Raw genomic sequence first — 20,988 nt, 5'->3', positions numbered from 1 at the left:
TTTTGCATTCATCATTCTCATTAGCTTGATATCCAACCTCTTATTATCAGCCTGTCTTTATGAGACTTTATCAGATTAGTTCTCTGTGTATCAGATCTCTGAGATCCACCTATAACTGCTTGTCAATGAGGGTACTTACTCCTCCCTGAAACTGATATCATACAGATGCTGCTGTTGTGTTTTGGTTAGTTGGGTGTCTAGGCCTTATCCCTGAGAGTTGGGTTTGTATTGTGGTTATAGTACTGCATGTAGCACAGAGGTTCACTACTGCAACCTGTTTCCATCACTGTCAGGCATTTACTGCCTTTTGTTGAGCCCTGTACCTTTTCCCATTGTTTTCCTCTCTGGAAGTCCAGTTAGAGAAACCAGATGCTTTATGTTTATAGTCATTCCAGCAGTGGCAGGAACTGTCTGTAGCCAATTTTCAGTGGCATCCATCCTGAATCATATATGTGTGTGTGTATATATATATATATATATATTTATATATATAGCGCTGCGGAATATGTTGGCGCTTTATAAATACATGTTAATAATAATAATTATATATATATATATATATATATATATATATATACAGTATATACCTCTGAGTGCCCAATGCCCACCCCTAGAGCTATGCAGCATCTGCGCACCCCTCACTTAAAGGATATCTGGTTTTATTACTCTCATTTAACACTTCAGTAATTATGCAGCCTCATTAGTAACATAGACTGTTTGGATTAACTCTTTAAAGGACCAGTAACACCTTTGAGATAACCCAATCCCAATCAGTCAATTTCATATAGCGTGGGGGCCAATGGACTGGGGTCTTCTATTACTATTATTGCATACAGTGAAGGGCCACAGGTCTGGTGTCTGGTAATACTATCAGTGCATAGAGCGGGGGGCTACAGGTCTGTGGTGTGCTAATACTATTATTACATACATTGGGGGGGCACAGGTTCCGGGGCCGACTATTACTATTATTGCATAAAGTGAGGGGGGCACAGGTCTGGGGTCTGCTGTTAATATTAGTACATTCAGTGGGGAGCCACAGGTCTGGGGTCTGCTGTTACTATTATTGCATAGAGTGGGGGGGTTACAGGTCCGGGGTCTGATAATCCTATCAGTACATAGAGTGGGGGGCATAGGTCTGGGGTCTGCTATTACTATTATTGCATAGAACATGGGGCCAAAGGTCTGGGGTCTGCTAATACTATCAGTACATAGAGCGAGGGGGCCAAAGGTCCTGGGTCTGCTAATCGTGATAAGCAGAGAGGATAGTATGTACTGGAGCCCCCCCTCCCCAGTCTCCAGGGGTACTCAGTGACTTGCAGTAGAAAGTCTGATTCCAGGTGAGAAGCAGGCGTGCCAGCTAAGTGCCTTATTGCACTACAGGGGCGTGTGATTCCCAGCACAAGGCACGGAGCCAGCGGCAGCGCATGTCTCTGCAGACTGTCAGTGGCATTTACAGAGAAGCAGCAGCAGCAGCGACGGCTCCTCGGATCCAATGAGGAGGTGGAGATTAGGCAGGAGAATTGTGCTGAGGGGGTGAGGGAGCCCAGTACACTAAGTGCATGCACAAACGGCCAGAATACTGAGAGGAGTGTAAAGTGAGCACTTTTGTCAGAGCTCTTTGAGGGTGGCAGTTTTAGACCCTTTTCCACCTCACTCTGCCAATCATGCTCTCCTATAGAAGATACGTCCCCCAAATCTCTGCAAGCAGAGCCCCCCAGAGTCTGTATGATGTCACATCCGTTGCCCAGGTCTGAGCACCTCTCCTAGAAGCTCTCTTGCCGCCCCCCTGCACCTTTCATCCAGCCCCCTGCTTGCCTGCTGCTGGGCTACAAACTTTGCCGGCTGGATCAGCACCAAGGACAGCGCACGATGTGGAGCAAGAAGCATTGCTGATGAGCTGGCCAGACAGGGGAGCAGTATCATGCAGTCTCCTCACAGCCGCCTCCTCCTCCTCCTCACCCTGCTCTCTCTGCTGGAGCCTTCCAAGGTACGGTACACTCTCTGGAACCTGGCTCCATGCTCCTCCTTGCTGGCAGGTGTCCTTTGTCTGTCTGGTGTGGGTACAGCCTGATCTTCTGCCATGTATTCAGCCTGCTCTGCTAATATATCCTTACAATGCAGAACCCTGCAGGTGTTAGAGTGTTGGGTTAGGCAGCAGTTTGGGACAGAGGTGTCCTGTGCCTTTGTGGGTGTAGGAGGCATTAGGGAAGCGGTGTATGTGTGTGTGACCAGTCTCTGTGTATCTGTGTGTAACTGGTCAGTGCTTAGACTGCAGACAGCAACTGGGAGGGAGGCAGCCAGAGATGCTAGAACTACTTTATTTATGATGTGTTGCTCAGTAGGAGAGCCAGACTCTGCACAACCCAAATAATGTCCCACTGAAAGGATAGATAGCAGAGCAAAAGTGCTCCTGACAGCAGCATTACCATGCTCTAATCTGTTTCCTGCTCCAGGCTGGAGTCTGGCCAGACCTTGCTGAATTTCACACCAAAGCAGAATGCCAACTAATCCTTCCTCCCTGCTCATTCCGCTTTGGTAAAAGCATCATATTCAATGTTGAGGGATGTATCTGAAACTGTATTCATCTTATACAGCCCAAATAGATAGGGACAGACTGTTTTGTATTGTTATTGGTTTAAATAAATCTGCGCATGTCTTCATTGTGATATGCAATTCTAATTATCTGCTAATCAAGTGTTATAAGCCTGGCATTTGGAGTCAATGATTTTCTCCTTAATGTTGAAACGAATGCATGTTATTCTGTAAACTGTAATCAGCATTATGTGCCTGTTTTATTTGACTGGCAGTTGCTTTTAGTATTATGATGCAATATTTGGCATACAGCTTAATTTTGCCCCCCACCCCAAAGTGCAGAACCTGAATACACTCCGCATGAACAGTCTGATTAGCCTCCTGACTGAAACTTGTATAATGCCCACTGTGTGTGTGTATGTGTGTGTGTAATAACACACCAACATACAAATACAGACAATAATGAGTTTTTTTTTTCTCCTCAGAGTACATTTATTGATCCTTTACAGTGCACTTCATTATGGAGACCAGAATTTTAATTAAACCATCTTCGATTTTGTAAAGAGAGAGATACCAGCATCTATCATTTTGTCTTAGTTTAGCATAAAAAGATACTGTTGGTATGTGAGCTTTAAGGGGTTAACAGGGTTACATAGAAGTGTGCTGTTATGTTGCGACACAAGCGCACTGGTTGCATAGTAATTGTAAATGATTTGCCCATTTCGGCAAGGTGGATGTGCGTAGAAAATCAATGTTTGCCTTTGCTTAATTGATTAATGTAAGCAATCAAATGGATGTTTTGTAATATTAAGAATATTCCTGATTCATTCACTATAAATATATATATAGGGTAAATGATTTAGTAACATATACATGTATCATGCATATGTTATGGAATTTGCTTCATTGTGGCACCTGGTATTTTAACTGCTTTTTTTCTGGGAAGCTGCAAGCCTTAAAGCCAGGGCTATCATTCCCTGGTTAGTGGTACTTTATATATACTGCATGTATCTATTGCAAGAAACTGCATACTGTCAGCTGAATATATATCCTTAGGTTAGGGACCCACAGAGTGGTTCAGTCACCCACTAGTGATCTCTGCTATCGTGGGCAACTAAACGCTTAAAATGCCTTTCCACCGGCAACAATAGGAGTCGCCAGTGGAAAGGCCATCACATCGTTATTCTGAAGCCGCAAAGTTGCCTGCAGGAGGTAACTTCACACAACTTTGGTATAACAAAGCCATGCAACGGCCTTTCCACTGGCGACTCCTATTGTTGCTGGTGGAAAGGCATTTAGGAGGTTAGTCACCTGCGATAGTAGAGATCTATCATGGGCAACTGAACCACTCCGTGGGTCCTTAGCCTAATATATAAGCAGACAGTTCATAGAGGTTGGGAAATTTTACAGTTGGGCAGTGGATGCAGAGTCAACTTATTTTATATAAATACAGTACATAGCTACATATAGCTACAGTGATTATTGATCCAAACGCTTCTGGTTAGCAGGGCCTGAACTAGGGGTAGGCAGAAGCGGCAGCTGCCTAGGGCTCAACGATTGGGGGGCACCAGGCAGGAGCCTCTCCTGCCTACCCCTATTACGCGATCAGTTTTGCATTGTGTCGCTTTGCATCGCACACTGCGCCGTGCCCCCCCCGCACGCTCGAACTGCGCATGCGTGACAAAATGCACGGGAGAGGGTGGGGTCGGTGCGCGATGTAGGTGCAGGGGCGAGCAGGGGTAGCTGACCGGGTTGCCTTGGGTGCCCGGTCGGCTCAGCCCGCCCCTGCGGGTTAGTAATGAGTGAAATTTTTTGGCAGGCATGGATTTGCATCAAATTTCCGCATTTTGCCAATAGTTTTGTGAAACTTCCGTGAAAATTAATTGCGGAAAAATTTGTCACGTAGCAAAAAAAGTCGTGGTTGTGTCAAAATTGGGTGCGGGAAACAAAAAAAAGACGTGGGCAACAAAAAAACCTTGCCACAAATGCGTTTCGCGGATTTTATGGCAAAGCGAAACTGGACAGATTCACTCATTATTTTATTTTGTAGATGTCATTCATACCCTGTCTCCAAAGCTGACTATGGTCATCCAGAGAATTTTTGAGCCCTTGGCAGTGCAGCTTCGGAGTGTTCAACTGGATGTCAACATAAAAAGGATGTTTTTCTTATTAGATCTGTCATTATATGATGTTATGTTATCGTGTGATTATCACCCTACCAAGGAGCTTATTTACTAATATAGGTGACCAATACAGTATGTCATGAAAAAAACTCAGCAATTGTCTATGGTCTGAATCAAGTTAGACTAATTAAAAAGGTCTACAGTAGTTGGTCAGTTCCATAAATTCATAGATAAATGTATAGATTTATAGTGGGTGAAGAGTGACACAGTAATTGCTTATTCCTAGTTTCATACTAACATGTGGCAATGGGTAGGGTGCCATGTACCAACAGTCATACTAGTTTGTATTCATGGTGCATATATTTCGTATGTACAATAAGATAGATACTTTGGTATCTGATAAACAAATACACTCATTTCAGATGTATTTAAATGATTGATTTTCTTTTTGAAGCCAGATATATTTTCTTTAATTTTGCGATTTACATGATTGGATTTCCCAGCTCCATCTGTAAGTCATAGGTTTAGCCCCAATTGTGCAAAGGTATCAAAAAGTTCTGTTGGGTAATATGCTGCTTCTTTATGTGGAATTTACCAGCAAACAAATAAACTAGTCAGAAACATTCATATGATTTTCCTTAAATAAAAGAAGAAAGCTAAAGCCTCTCTATGCAGGCCAATCCCTATTTCTGATGGATAGAAGTGCGATTCAGTTGTGAGGGAAGAATGTCTTTTAATCAGATTTGTCTTTTATTTGTAGCTGATAATAAATAACAGCCAGGCAGTGAGACTGGCCCTCAGCTAGATTCAGAGAAAGTGGATCTTTACGTCTACAGAAATATTAATACCATGCTCCAAAATAACTATAAATCATGTTTTGTTCACTGCAGAGCATCAAATCCCATTTTGCACACATCCTTCTTCAACAAAAGCTATTTCATTAAAAATATCCAAGTCTCTGGTCATACATTTCTTTACTGCTCTGTATTCATAGAGAATATAGAATAGAGTTTTAAAAATGTAGGGGGAATGTACCATTACCACCCTATGGTTACAATGCTGGATTTCAACAATTTATTAAAGGTTAAAGCATTTTGGGAATTGTAGTCCAGCACCATCAAGAATGGATTCTTAAAGCAACGTTGCTTAACTTTTTCAAAACTCCCTGGGGTTATAATTGGAAAATCCTCTTGCCTCTCTAATGAAGTGTGTGGCACATGTTTTGAGTGGGATGCAATGGGACAGTTTTAAAGAGACTCTACAGGCCTTTCATATATTCATGTAATGCACTAATAGTCATGTTTAATTGTGTATCGGAGACAGCTATGATATATAGATGAAGATAACCAATAAACTAGGGTTATAGCCAGGGCTTACTAACCATAACAAACATGGGTTGGATAGCCAGTGTTATGAATTAATCCTGAGTTTCCATTTGCTAGGAACTCCTTGCATGAGGGCATTGCATCCAGTCTGTACTAGCCCTGACAGTAATGTGAAGGGACCAATGTGCAATGCCAGCATCAGCTGTTGGGGGTTATGGTGAGAGAAAGGTAGAAAAGCTTTTGGTTAGTTCGTTAAATTGAGCATGTGTGTGTTTAGGCCACATGGAAGGTAATGGCCATTATGCACCAGGGTCCATGGTCCTTTATATACACAACTGCCGTATATGGAAGGTACCAATCTTTATACACCTTGCCATCAGAATCCACATGTACCTCTTACAGTCTGATATTCCCCCAAATCTACCATGTTCTACACTAAAGGCTAGATCCCCAACTTCATCAGTTGGCCAATCCACAGTAACATAGCAAATTAAAATAAACACTATTTTTGTAGTCTAATGGGCACCATGTTCATTAGCAGTCATCTTCAGGGCTAGTTGTATGCATATATAGAGAATCTATAAAGTGCTTAAATACTTTCAGAAAGCAAAGTGATTGAATAGGTGATTTAATATATTCTTAATAGGAAGGAAACAAATATATTTTGGATAATTTATGGGAAGAATAGAAAAGGAGATGATTATTATAATAGGGAAAATAATTTAAAAAAATGTATGTCTGAAATACTGAAGTACAATTTTTTTGGAGAATTGTGTGGGTTATAGTTCAGTATCTGGCCTGGCAAAGGCTCTTTTCTTGGTGTAATTTCATATAGAACTCTTTGTACCTCTGCACCACAGGAACATTTAATCCCATCTATTTGTACTGATATGGAAGCGCAGCGAGCAGAGATCTTGTTATCCTGCAGCTGTCTGTGATATGCTCTGTCCTTCTTATGGATATTTATGCGTCAGCTTGTGAAGTTTTAAGTGTCTTCACTTCATATAACTGCTCAGTCGGTGTACGCTCAGAGCGCTGCCTGTCAGTATCACAGTAATATTAGTCTCACGCCTCCTGATTATTCGGCTTCTTTGCATTCTGAAGCGGTAATAAATCCAGAATATGATCACAATAAACTCCACTGCTTTTTTTGCCTGTTGGTACACAGGCCTGGAATATTGATGAGCTGTTACTCATTCGTTTTCAAATCACAGACTTTGATAATTACATTTCTGTTAAAAGCTCTGCGTTAATGTCTGATATTTTTGTCTTCTAATCCTGAGAGAATAAAATAATTTCCTTGCATCTAAGAAGTGCCGGATATTATGCCTGTCTGCTATAGTATAACACAGATGATTGCATGGCTCGTCGCAGAAATACAGCAATGACATACAAAAGGAAACATGGTAGCCTTACAGTTTGGCAGTGAAGAATGGAATCATTTGTTTCTTCCTGAGGGGGCAGTGGGGCAGAGGGACTTTATCATTATATATCAGGCTCAACGCCAAAGTTACAGTACATCAAATAATATTTATCTTCCCACCTAGCTTTCCTTATGTATAGGAGAGAAAACAGCAAACTGTGTTTCACTGGGAAAACTATAAAACAAATAATCCCTATTCCCTGATAAATATATTCTCTTTTAATGTAGATTTCTTTGGTCTAGGACAGTGCGACTTTCTATCATTCCCTAGTGAAAAAGCCAGTTCTGAATGTTTAAGACTACCTTTTGTTCCCTTAAAAACCTTGCAATTTTAGCTATGCACCTTCTAACACATTTTAAAGCACTGCCTAGGATGCTGACATATGATCTAGTTGAGAGTTCTAAATTCCTAAGCCACAAATCAGTAAGTTTGCAAGTAAACACGGGCTGCGGTTCTACTGTTTGCTGACAGATGGCAGCAATGAGCTGTGAAATGATTATTGTTGCCACAGAGAGTATAGTTGAGCAAATAAATTTGGTATCAGAACACAGCCTTCTGAAGATGCTGCTGTTCTCAGAGGACTGCATATTATCACATTTTTCATTTCCAGATATTCACATAGAACATTATACATTTCTTTGCTCTACAACAAAGGGGTAATGAATATATTTTATAAACCTTCGAACTGTACAGAATAAGGGTAAGAGAGGAGGCAACTAAGGGCAATGCAGAAAATTATATCCTGCCGCCTGCTAATTCAGTAGTTTACTGACACCATACTTTCTGTCTAAGTTGTCCAATGCTTGTTCAGGACCCAGTACACCTCTTAACATGGATATATATTACCCTATTAATACAAGAAATAAGTACCTTTGTTGAACTAAGAATTTCAGAATTTTAGTTTTAAAAAGGCCATAGGTAGTGAGATGAGCAATTAGGAAGTACTGTAAATATATTGTAAACATTTATTGTTTTCCAATACATAATACTATCATATCTAATGCTTACAGTCAAGGGCATTTTCTGGACAATTATTCACATACCTTATTTATATAACTCCACTATGTTATGCAGTGCTTTACAGTGAGAATGTTTTGTTTTCCCTGACTAGTGTAGCAGACAAGCACAATGACCAGTTTCTACAGTGAAACCCTTATTGCCACTGTCAACTATAGATGAAGCACTGAAAATGTGTTCACCCCCTGCAGACGTGCAGCAAGCAGACATGTGTGCACGTGAAGGGGGGATCCAGTAGGCTTTGGTATGTGCCGGGTCCCTCCAAAGATATTTATCAGGGGGGCCTGGTGCATTGTCATTACACCACTGGACTTGCCTTATTGGAGATGCATTGTACTGTAGGGGACCCATGTGATTAAATTTCCCCAAACTCTTAGAAAGTGGTCAGTAACCTATGCCCTGTGGGAGGGGAATATTCTCCATTGGCCTAAGGGTATCTTACCAATACCTGGTTCATTGGTGTATTAAAGTCTCTTTCTGGATGCCACCACAGTAGGAGGTAGATCTAATAGGAGAGGCAGAAGGCCTTACTATCTGAGCAAGAGAGGTTAGACCCTAAGGTAACCATTTCTTAGTGAAACTAGAGTAAATGGGAGCCAATGAAGGAGATTTCTAAGTGACAAGACTAGCATCCTGCCATAGTAACCAGAGAGGTGTAAAGTAGCCAGAGACTATTGAGCAAAAGTAGCACTGTGTTCCACTGAAGAAAAGTAGATGGGGTTTGTATTCTGCAGACAATACACTCCAGCAACTTCAGTGGGGTAGGGCTCATGTTATTGTACATTCCCTTCAAGCAGCATTGAAGATCCTTTATGCTTGGGCTAGCATCTCCATTTAGAATATACATATATTGTCTTACTAAAACTATTGCCTTAAGGCAATATAAAGCAAGTGCCTGTTTGTGCAATAACCCATTGTTTCATTGTGAAGAACCACTGGTGTCCCTCAGCTCAGAGGGTTCATCTGAGAGAGAAGATCACAATGTAACTATGCTCATCTGTTTATCAGTAGTGGTAAAGAAAAAATTTCATTTGACTCCCCCTTCTACTCTTTACAGTACTTGCTCAGTAAATTGCTGTGGCGGGCAATTGGTCAATATGGGAATGCGTATGAAACCTCCATGCAATGGATTGAGAGATTATAATTTAATCTTGATGAGAGTATTTTGAGCAGCATATAGAAATGTAGTTTGATGTCCGTTTGTCGATTTTTAGGGGACCACTTTGTAGTGACCACTGAACTGACCTTTCTCTTCTTTTGTATTCTACTCTGTTCCGTATCTTCCCACTGAGACTGCACATTATGTAGGTTCACAGGAATCCAAACTAGTTACCTAATGACCTGAATTACAAAACATACCTATCTGCTATAATACTAATAACTGGTTGTGTACAGTCATTTGCTATATGATTACCATAATCTCGAGACTGATGCCAGTGTGTTCTTCCTCTGCATTAAATGAGTTTTTGTTTTTCTAAAATGCTGTACATTCCATAATTTATAAAAGTACTCTCCATATCTATTTCTGGGGGATCACCTAGTCTACACAAGCTTGTGTTTCTTATCCTTGTATTGATTCTTGTCATTAAACAGTTGCTGTAGCTGTCACATGAATGAAAGAGCATATGTGCTTGTATAGGGATGCTAGCTTGCAGGATATTCCCTATTGTGTCTGGATGATGTTAAGTGCATATTTATGATGTTTGATGTTTGGGTGAAGGGTATTGTAATAGGCTCAATACATGCACAATAGTAATGTGCAGGCCAACCTTCGCACTGTGCTTGCGGGTCATGGCGGGTTCGGCCAGAGCACTCACTTCCTCCCTCCCTGCCCACGACCTTCCTCTGCCCAGACAAGCACCATTACAGGGATGGGTGTGGGGTTGCTACAACTGGAAGTTTGGCCATTCTTCCTGCAGAGAAACTCTGTTGCTAATGTATATGTTGTGAGAGGGGTGTTTGATTCCCTGTTTCACTAGTAATTTGGTATCTGTGCAAGTATACACAGGGTTTTTAGTTACAATGTGTATACTGTATGGATAAGGAGCTGTATGGGCAGCCATTGTTCTTTTGGGTTTAGTGGATAGAAAAGAAGAGAGGAACATTTCTGAGCAAGTTTCTGAGCTCACAAAGTGTAGCAGTTGAAGAACAGGTTTAGCATAGAGGGAAGGAGCTGCTCTAACAAAATATGGAACGTATATGCAATTGCAGCCTTAACCACAATATATTTCACCTTCCTATTAACTCCAATGCATTTCAGGAAATGTTTGGGGTTTCACTACATTTTCTGCAATTTTTACAAATTTGTACACAAAACAAAAGCCTGCAAGATCACTACATGTGAGCAATTCAACTTTGTTGAGAGGGGAGTGGGGGACTTTTGTGCTTTTTATAAACCTTAACACACCATCCAACAAATTTAACATCAAATGGGCAAACACTGCACCACCACTTGTGCCCCATAGAAGATCACTGGAAGGAACTGGTAGGTGGGAGACTGTCTAAAACATATTAGGTTTCTTACCTAATTTTGGAATATTGGCACATCTGAATATTAAATGTATGGTATAGAGGAAATACCAGATCTCACGCTAATGCTCTGCTCTGTGAGTGGTAAACCAAGAGTATAGTAAACTAGTACAATATAAACTGCATAAGACTTTATATGTTTGGCATGTTGTCATGCAAATTATTACCACCATGATATAATATAATTTCTGAGAAACTTTACAAATGATTACATTTATAACCAATTAATTTATCTAATATTCTACACTCCCATACCCAACCTGAATAAGACTTGCATTTAATTCACTGTATGTGTATAGTTAATGACAAATATCATAAGGAATAGTTTGAGCTTACTTGAGTTTGAGGAATAGTTTAAGCTTAGTTTTAACTAAGAAATGTCTGAAAAAGAAAAAAGATATAAAATTAGTTTTTCTCCTTAAGAGAACACTCCTTAGAAGTGATCCTTGCTCAAGTTCTGTATTACCATTTACTTTGTACATTTATCTGATTCAATTACGTTGTATTACAGAAGTTAATTAAGTTTTTTTCTAATATCATTTTGTAATTAATTGCCATGGGACTCTACATAGATGCTGCTGCCATCATCACATTAACTGTATGGCAAAGTGTCAAACGAGTTGTCCATATCTCTCACTGAAACCACAGAGGACTTTTCCTACCCACTATAAGACCTCAAGACATTTTAGCAGGAGCAATGGCAGCGGGCGTGGCATTTTGCTTTGCGCGCCATCAGGCTCTTAAACGTGCATTGTTTCCTGCATGCATTATCTAATTGAAAAGAAAATATCTTAAATAAAGTATATGAAAATATTACACTTATAGGCATAAAATATTGTTTCAATTCAGTTTATTTCCTGCGCCTTTGCTGAACATGTCTGCATAGTTCCATTATATTCTTCAATATTTTAAAGAATTCCATACCATACCAGCCAGCTTATTAATTCTGCCGCTGCTGGGAATCATCATAATTTCTATTTACCTAACAGAAGTCCTAACCCTGCCATAATACAAGTTTGGAGCATGTGTCACACCATTTCCTGGTATTTGTGCAGTCCTTTCATATTTTATTAATTACCCAGCAATTCTATCTTCCCTCCTATTGAACAGTACTGAGTTACTGGTTGCTAAAATTCCCTAGTTGATTCTATTAATGTGTAGGGCGGTGCTCATAGAACTTCTTGCACTCAAAAGCCCCGCAGTAGAGTGTGTTGAAAGCACACCTGGCAATGAAAGCATCAAACCATGTTCTTCTAATAACAAAGCATTTATCCCTGGCGTGAAATGAAGAAGTGTATACTTCCTGCTAAAGATGAGCTATGTTTGTATGATTCAAACCTGATTGCTCCATTTAGCTCATGGAGAGTCTCTCTCCTCCCATCTGACTGATTCTTTTTGCTAGTACAAAATAGAGTGTTCCTTAGTGCTGATAAATGGAAATAATGTCTGTGGTTAAGTGCATAGTGGAGCAGCAATTCATTCACAGCAATGATTTCTTTGTAGCAGATCTGACTGAGTAGTCCTGTCTAGTGGATAGATGTGGATGTATTCTGGATAAAGAGTGGTTATAAAGAATATCTATCTAGACAGTTATATATATATATATCTATCTATGCGTTCCCTTGTTGCAAAGAACTGATAATTTTCTACAGACTGACAAACATGATTGAGATTTTCCAGGAGAGATTTGAGTTCTAATGCAATAGCAATATTTCACTCTTACTCATAAAGGCTACACTAGAGATATGCTGTGACAATACAACAGAAATTTCAGTAGTTCCAGTTAATTACATAAAGAGGGAATTTAACTATGCAATATACCTGCAAAGAAAACAGTGAGATGCGCTGTCACCATCCAAACCTAATCTATTGTATCTATATATATATATATAATATAACCCATTCTTAGATATGAAGTTATTGGCCTTTTGCATGGTATTGACTCCCCAGCCCCCTACACCCAGTCTTCTGAGGGATGATAGATATATCTTGAAACAATAAGGCACCCAAAATGTGCAGTTAGACTGCACACAGATCCACAACAACCAGTGTATGATCAGCCTAAAGTGAAAATATACCCCTTTTTTTACATTCAATTGGGGATATGTAAAAAAAAATTGCATTAGCACTACCTGAATTTTCAGAGATAAATATACATCATTTTCACACACAATTTTCACATACATGATTCCACAGTTTAAAAGGAAACCATGACAATACAGGTTGGGGATTTGTTATTTGAAAACCCTTTAGCCCAAAAGTTCGGAATTATGTGAAGGAAATAGACTCCATTTTAAGTAAATAATTCAATTTTTTAAAAATGATTTCCTTTTTCTCATAAAGCAGTACGTTGTACTTGATCCTAACCAAGCTGCAATCCATATTGGTGGAAAAACAATGATATTGGGTTAAATGCTTAAATGACTTTTTAGCAGACTTAAAGTACTTTGATCCAAATTATGGAAAGACCCCTTATGTGGAAAACCCCATATCTGTGTGCTTGCTGGGCAAGTTCCCCCAATTAGGCTCACAATACAAACCCTTGCTCACTATGTTTTAATGTTGACATGATGGATTTTGGGACTTGAAGTCCCTTTGCTCTCCATACTGGGTGGTGCACAGATTCTCTGGAACACTGAAATACACCGCAATGCTGGAGGATTAAACAACCCCTCCCTTACATTCCCCACCTCTTCCCCCTTACATTCTTGCTACTTGCTATACTCATGCTTTTTTTAATGTGAGTTATAAAATGCATTTGATTGGATTGTCAAGACTGATCATAATAATGTATATTTTTGTCTGTGTAAAAGTCTCTATTGTAGAATATCTGGAAAAAACTGCATTTGTTATTTGTGTGGTTGTGTTTCTGGAAAAGCAACAATCACACCATGCTTTAATGGTGGGGTTCTAAATATACAGTAGGATTAGATTAAAAGCAATTGGCTTAAATGATTCCTAGCATGACCAATAATACCGCAAAGTAAAAATTATGGTAGCTGTTAAATCTCCCCAGAAGTCAGTTTACATGAACCCAGTGAACAAAATGAAATGAGATAATAAAAAGGGTAATTAAGCCATGAGTGTATTTCTTTAAAGGTTCTGGAAGAAAGCTAACATAATACAAACAATTGATAGATTCCCAGATGAAAGGCCCTGGATATCTATATAAAGCTGATTTAAAAACTCGCCCTCTGCTCACCCCATTTGGTGGCCCTATAAAGAACTCATTTTCCCTCATGACCTTGCAGGAGCTGGAAGCTGTTATTTAGTTTTTTTTCTCTGGCTCTTGCTGTGTCTTTTTATGACTGTGGGAAACAAAAAATAAAATGTGTTGTCTTTACCTCTCTGGAACCAGCCTCCAAATTCTTTTCCCGTTGCATAAACAGAATAATCTATCAGGAGCAGAATAAAATAGCCAAATTAATTGCCTCTTTAAAGCCTTTCCAAATTTGTTTCAAGCTTGGCTGACAGTACGTTAATGGCAGTTGCTGATGCACCTGGTGCTTTGTACCTATTAAACTAAACAGGCAAAATGTATTGTTGTTTATCTAGTTATTTATAATTTCATTAGTCTTTGGAAGATTGAAAAAAACTAGAAAGGAAAGGCGAGACAAATATTTCATCAGCACTATAATAGATGTTTCTAGTTATCCATGTTGAATGTACATAAACTGTTGAGTTTTTAGAATTGTAATATTAATAACGGCGTTATCTTATTTATCTAATGTGTCCCTTTCAATGCTGTCATTTTAAACAACACCAACAGGCAATTTCTTCCTCCCATTCCTAAACCATGATTCTTATAATAATTCATTATCTTAGTACTCCTTCTCCTTACATCTACTTTTCTCATTTCATTGGAGAAATCAATTAAAGGGGTTGTTCACATTTTAATTAACTTTTAGAATAACATAGACATTGATATTCGGAGACAATTTGCAGTTGGTTTTTCTTTTTTGTGTTTTTTTTTAATTTTTTAGCTGTTTGTGCTGCAGCTCTCCAGTTTCGTATTTCAGCAGCTATCTGGTTGCTAGGGGCATGTTTACCTTAGCAACCAGGCAACAGAAAGACTGGAAGATGAATAGGAGAGGGACTGAATAGTTAGGTAAGGTTTAAAGGAGTGGTTCAGATTTAATTTAACTTTTAGTATGTTACAGAATGGCCACTTCTAAAAAACTTTTCAATTGGTCTTCATTATTAATTTCATATAGTTTTCAAATTATTTACCCTCTTCTTCAAACTCTTTGTAGCTTTCAAATGCAGGGGTCACTGACCCGAGCAGGCAAAAAAAATTATTGCTCTGTGAGGCTAGAATTTTATTGTTATTGTTACTTTTTCTAACTTATTTTTCTGTACAGCTCCCCTCCTTTTCCTACTGTATACCAGTCACTCATTTAAATTAGGGATGAAGCCGAATCCACCCCGATGGATTCGGCTGAATCCTAATCCTAATTAGCATGTGCTAATTAGATTAGAAGATAAATATATATACGTTGTATATATATATATATATATATAGATACAAACAGTTCAAAAAGCTGCACACCAAAAGTCTGGGACGCTACCTGGGTGCCTGGACAGTAAGATAATGTGTACATCAGCAGGAGAGAACGGCACTCACAGGAACTTTTTCACATTGGAGACATCAGAGACATCATAAGCAGTGAGGTTCTTTATTAGTCCGACGTTTCAGTTCCCACAGGAACTTTCATCAGGGACAACCCTGATGAAAGTTCCTGTGGGAACTGAAACGTCGGACTAATAAAGAACCTCACTGCTTATGATGTCTCTGATGTCTCCAATGTGAAAAAGTTCCTGTGAGTGCCGTTCTCTCCTGCTGATATATATATATATATATATATAGAAACAACAACAAGAGATCCTCTGCTCTCACCCATTATCAATATATAGGACATTAAGACATTCTGTGCTTTAAGCTACTAAGAAATGCCCTTCCCTTTAAGCAAAACAGGGATTGTTTGTCCATATATTGCAATATACTTCAAGCTGGCCAACTGCGTCAAAGTCATCCCTTCTGGCCAGTCCTACACTGACTTATGCGATTCATTAAGAATTCTACTGCTTCAATATACATTTAGCAAAGGGACTAAGTTTTACCTGCAACTTTCTTGCTTTCAAGGTTAAAACCCCCATATGGTTGCCCTTTAATGGCAAAAGGGATGACTTTGACGCAGTTGGCCAGCTTGAAGTATATTGCAATATATGGACAAACAATCGCTGTTTTGCTTAAAGGGAAGGGCATTTCTTAGTAGCTTAATGCACAGAATGTCTTAATGTCCTATATATTGATAATGGGTGAGTGCAGAGGATCTCTTGTTGTTGTTTCTATGTATTTTGTGGTCACAACCTCATTGCACCCCCGCCTAATGGTTTAAAATTTAGTGGTTGAGCACAACATTCCCTTTTTTTGCTATATATATATATAAAACATTCATGGGATGGTGGGAGAACAAACAGACCAGTGAACCATACATGTAACATGTTGATTTTGCTGTATAGATGACCTCTTAATTATTTGGCAGATCTGAGCAAGACTTAGTTCATTTCTCTCAATTCCTGAATGATAATGAATTGAACCAAAAGCTTACAAAGGTAGCAAGTAGGAAAAGTGCGGACTTTCTAGATATTACCATTATGAAGGATAACAATGACCACCTAAGAATGGACCTATTCCGGAAAGAGCCACCATGTAGAAAGTATTAAACTATCAATACCTGTAGGTGAATTGTATACAATTTACAGGAACTGCTCAAGGGATTAAGTATTTGTAAGTTGGAACTAAGAACTCGACGCCAAAAAAGAGACTACAGCAATAGCAGTATAAATAAAGGATGGAATAGGGCTAAGGATTCCATACGAGGAGAGATGTTTGGACCTTGTCCAAAAATTCAAAAACAAGATGAGACAGTCCACAAGTACGTTTTGTAATCAGTGGAGAGATATAGAGAACATATTGCAGAAGCATTGGCATATACTCAGAACAGATCCTACACTTTGTAGATATTTATGTACTTCTCCCCAAATGACACCTAGAAGAGCACCTGACCTTAAAAAACTTGTCAGAAGTCATTTCCAGAACACTAGGAACATGGGATAAGTTTCCATGTGGCGCATATAATATTTGCAAATATATATTCAATAGCACTATTTTTAGCGACAGATTTGGCAGAGTACTGTACATAATGATAAACAGTATGTTAATTGCAAAACCACTGGAGTCATATATTTGATTACTTGGCCCTGTGGTCTGAATTATATTTGCAAAACCAAAAGAAGTCTCAGAAAAAGAATCAGGAAACATATTTCTAATATCAGGCTAACCACAATGTTTTTGGATAATGATAACCGAAATACAGAGAGCTTGGATGATAGAAAAAGCCCAAGAGAATAACTTATGTGAGCAATTTTGTTTATTGTAGACATAATGGAAACTTTACAGATTTGAAAGTCACAGCAACTGAGAGGGTTAATCTGGGTATTAGAGGGGGGAACCTCAATCAGATACTATTATCCAAAGAGAGTTGTTGGGTCTTTTTGTTGAATACATTGCCCCCAAATGGACTTAATGAGAGTTTATCTCTACATACATTTATTTATATACAGTTGTTTTAATGATGTACTGGCATAGTCTCTAGGAATAGATAGGTGGCTTGTATATTTGTTACAGTACCAGAGTGAAAATGATACAGTATGCAATATAACTGCACTGTTGGTACAATTGTTGAGCACATCATACAAGGTGATGAGGAAATCTGCACTCCTGGATGATTCTGCCCAATACAATGATGTCATCATGAAGGGGTGGGAGATGCGTAAATCCCGCAACGACTGGCAAGCTCGCTGCTCAATATGGGCAAAACGCACGTCAGTCGCTAAAGCTAAAAAGAAATTGATGGGGGGTTAGGTGTGAAAAGCGGCAGGTCAAGATTAAATGTGCAGGTGGTGTGTGCGCTGTGGGTTAGTAGAGGTGATTAGAGCTGGCAGGGAGACACGCCGGAAGGCAGAGAGTAGTGCTGAGCGATTTTTTTCAGCAGACATGGCTTTGCAGCGAATTTCCGCATTTTGCCATTGTTTCTGGAAACTCGTGTGCATAAAAAAAATCACAGTCGAGGCAAAAAGGCACGGGTGACAAAAATAAGATGCCGATGACAAAAAAGTTGTGTGACAAAAGCGTTTCCCAGATTTTTCGCCGTTTCGTTAATTTTCTTGTCATTCTGCAAATTTCATGGCGAAGCGAAACGGGACAGATTTATTCATCACTAGCAGGGAGTTAACTACATGAATCATCCATGATGTACCTGTATGCACACCATTGAACATATATAAAAATGTCAGCTGTATCAATTTGATTAATTCACACCAATATCAGCCCACACACATAAAGTAATGCTACAGGGCAATGTCATACAGTGTTTAGATGAGTGGGATAAAGGTGGGATGATTATATCCCTGATACTACATACACTCTATACAGCTGTGTTTTAATTGCTTTAAAGTTATTAATGGTAGTGATATCTTTTAGTGATTAACAATAGTAAAAGTTAAGTTTTAATTTAATTTTCCAGAAAGTCATCCCATACAATATGACATAAAGGGGCCAATTTACTAAAGTTCGATAAAATGAGTGCTATTTATAGCATGCGTTAAAAATTTTATCACTTCTTATTTTTGCGACTTAATGCTCAATTCACTAAAAGGACACTTGTCATAATTAAGAAGCAATGTTCTTTGCGTTATTTAATTCGTGATGTTCTTGCGTTATTTCCCGCCGCACTTGATATATTTCGCCACATGCGATATTTAGCGCATGATATTACACACATAACCATTAATTTATGAAAACTACTGTTCTGAAAATTACAATTTCCCTGAAAACTGGAGGCTGCATCACTCTAGGGCCAACTCATACTTGGAAAAATCCCACTGCAAACTCCATGTTGTGTTGCCAAAAGCTCATGGACCGTAATTTTCTTAAGTACAGCACAGATTAATACGATATTTTGCGTGTTTGACGCTTTATATGCTTTTGTGAATCATGCGTTAGTTTTATTTCTATTCGCTAATTAACACAATGCGTTAGAAATAATGCTTTGTGATGATGCTTTTTTTGCACATGCGATTTGCGGATTAATGCATGCAAAATGGCTTTGATGAATCGGTACTTATTTATCGCATGCTTTTTAACACAAAAAAGCATGCAATAGGCGTTATCGACCTTTAGTGAATCAGCCCCAACGTGTATAATTAGAGCATAAATATCCCAGCAATTACACTGCCATGATAACCATGAGGCAGTAGTGCAGTATAATCCTTCACTTTGTATGTACCCCCTGGGGGTACTAAGTTAGAAACTCATAACAAGAGATTTTAAAGGGCCCCTCTCAAGTTGCCTTCAATGTTTCACATATCACTTTCTAATTTGCTGGAATTTTCAGATAGCATAGTAATCACACCCACACTTCTCAGTAAAGGCAAAGATTTATCACTAAATAAACCCTCTGAGAGTCTTCTAAATTCTACAATATTCTAAATGCATTGCAGTATGCTGAGCTTTATGGAAGATAATGTTGTTGTGTTACTCCGTCGCTTAGGTTTAACATACCCACTTCCATTTAATAGACACTAATAAAGGACTTGTATTGCCAAGATTGCTTTGCATCATTATGCCTAGTGGAAAGGCTGTTATCTATCCACTTGAATTGTAGCGATTGGTTGTCCCAAGTGGGTATGTTCAGCTATAAGAAGATGTTAAATAAGTCATCTCAAGTAAACGTAAGAGGCTATTTAAGGTCAGTACATATATAAACATCCATAGTTTCCCTGCTGATTCCTATCCATCAAATCAATATTTGATTATTAGTTATCATTAAGGTACTGCCATCAGTGGGGGCTTTATTCTTTTTTCTGAATCATTTCAAAAGTTAAGAACAAATGAACTGGAAGAAGGTGCCAATGGTCCTAACCAACCATGGTGCTAATCTATAATATTGTGTTATATTTATCTGCAACCTGTGCCTCCATAGCCATTACTGAACCTGCTGTCATTAGATCCATTGGGAAGATTTGCCAGTAGCCCTTGGCCTATGATTGACATTAGGAAACATTCATTGTTATACAGTAATGATGGAAATTCCAAGTGAATACATGTGGGTGTGACTACTATTTTTGCCATATTTTATTAGCATAAAACTGTTAGTATTAAAGAGATAATAAGGCTCAGAGGTAATCTTATTGTCTATACAGGGGCATTTGTGCATTTTCTGTCCTAAAACAAATGGTGCTGTGCATGGTCTGTGTTTTATCTCTCTGTTCTAGAGATAACCGAAAGTGTTCTTTTAGTTTTAGGTGCTCGAAATCTGATTTTATTCCATGGCAATGAATATGTCCTTAGAGGAATAACTCTTAAGCAGTATTTATAACTCTGTGCTCAGACTCAAGAGGCCCAAAAGTACAGATACACAGAACATAGTACTGTAATTATTATTTTATTACTCCAGTAATAGTTTAACATTTTTTTTTAAATAATTTTGAAAATCTAAATGAGTGAAAAGTGTAATGTGTTTTATGTGAGCTTATACATGTAATGTAATATAAGGCAATATATCTGCTACTCTACATTATACGGATAGCAGAAGTTATGTGATCATATAAAGGCCTGAAGCTGCAGGCAGGGAGTATTTATACAGGCCACACTAATCTGGCTTTTTTGAACACCCTTTAAATATGCATAAGATTATTTGTTAGTTCTTATAGTACAACATTTTTTAGATGTTTATAGATTTCAAGGCAGTTTAAATCATATGAACAAATATGAGATAAATAAGGTTGAAGAATATACACATACAACAATAATGACTGTTTCTGTTGTTGCAAATCTATCTGAAGAAGCTAAAAATGGGAAATTTTGAAAATGACACATACACTTGGCGGCACCACGTAATGGAATATTTGTAAAGTTGTTATATTAACTAGGTGCGGTATTACAGCTATTGGATTACTCTATTATTTGTTTCT

General features: G+C 38.7%; 1 protein-coding gene across 1 annotated transcript in view; it reads left to right on the top strand.

The window, feature by feature from the left end:
- Positions 1–1,445: 1,445 nt before the first annotated feature.
- The window catches only part of olfm3 (olfactomedin 3), a 74,486-nt gene continuing 54,943 nt past the window's right edge, over positions 1,446–20,988 (top strand). The window contains exon 1 of the mRNA XM_031901021.1: positions 1,446–1,987. Coding sequence (XP_031756881.1) covers positions 1,922–1,987 — 66 coding nt within the window. The 5' untranslated portion in view covers positions 1,446–1,921. The remainder of the gene's footprint in view (positions 1,988–20,988) is intronic.

This window comes from Xenopus tropicalis, chromosome 4 (assembly GCF_000004195.4).
Source record: "Xenopus tropicalis strain Nigerian chromosome 4, UCB_Xtro_10.0, whole genome shotgun sequence".
NCBI lineage: Eukaryota > Metazoa > Chordata > Amphibia > Anura > Pipidae > Xenopus > Xenopus tropicalis.
The sequence above is the reverse complement of the archived record's forward strand: the minus strand, read 5'-3'. Positions and strand labels throughout refer to the sequence as shown.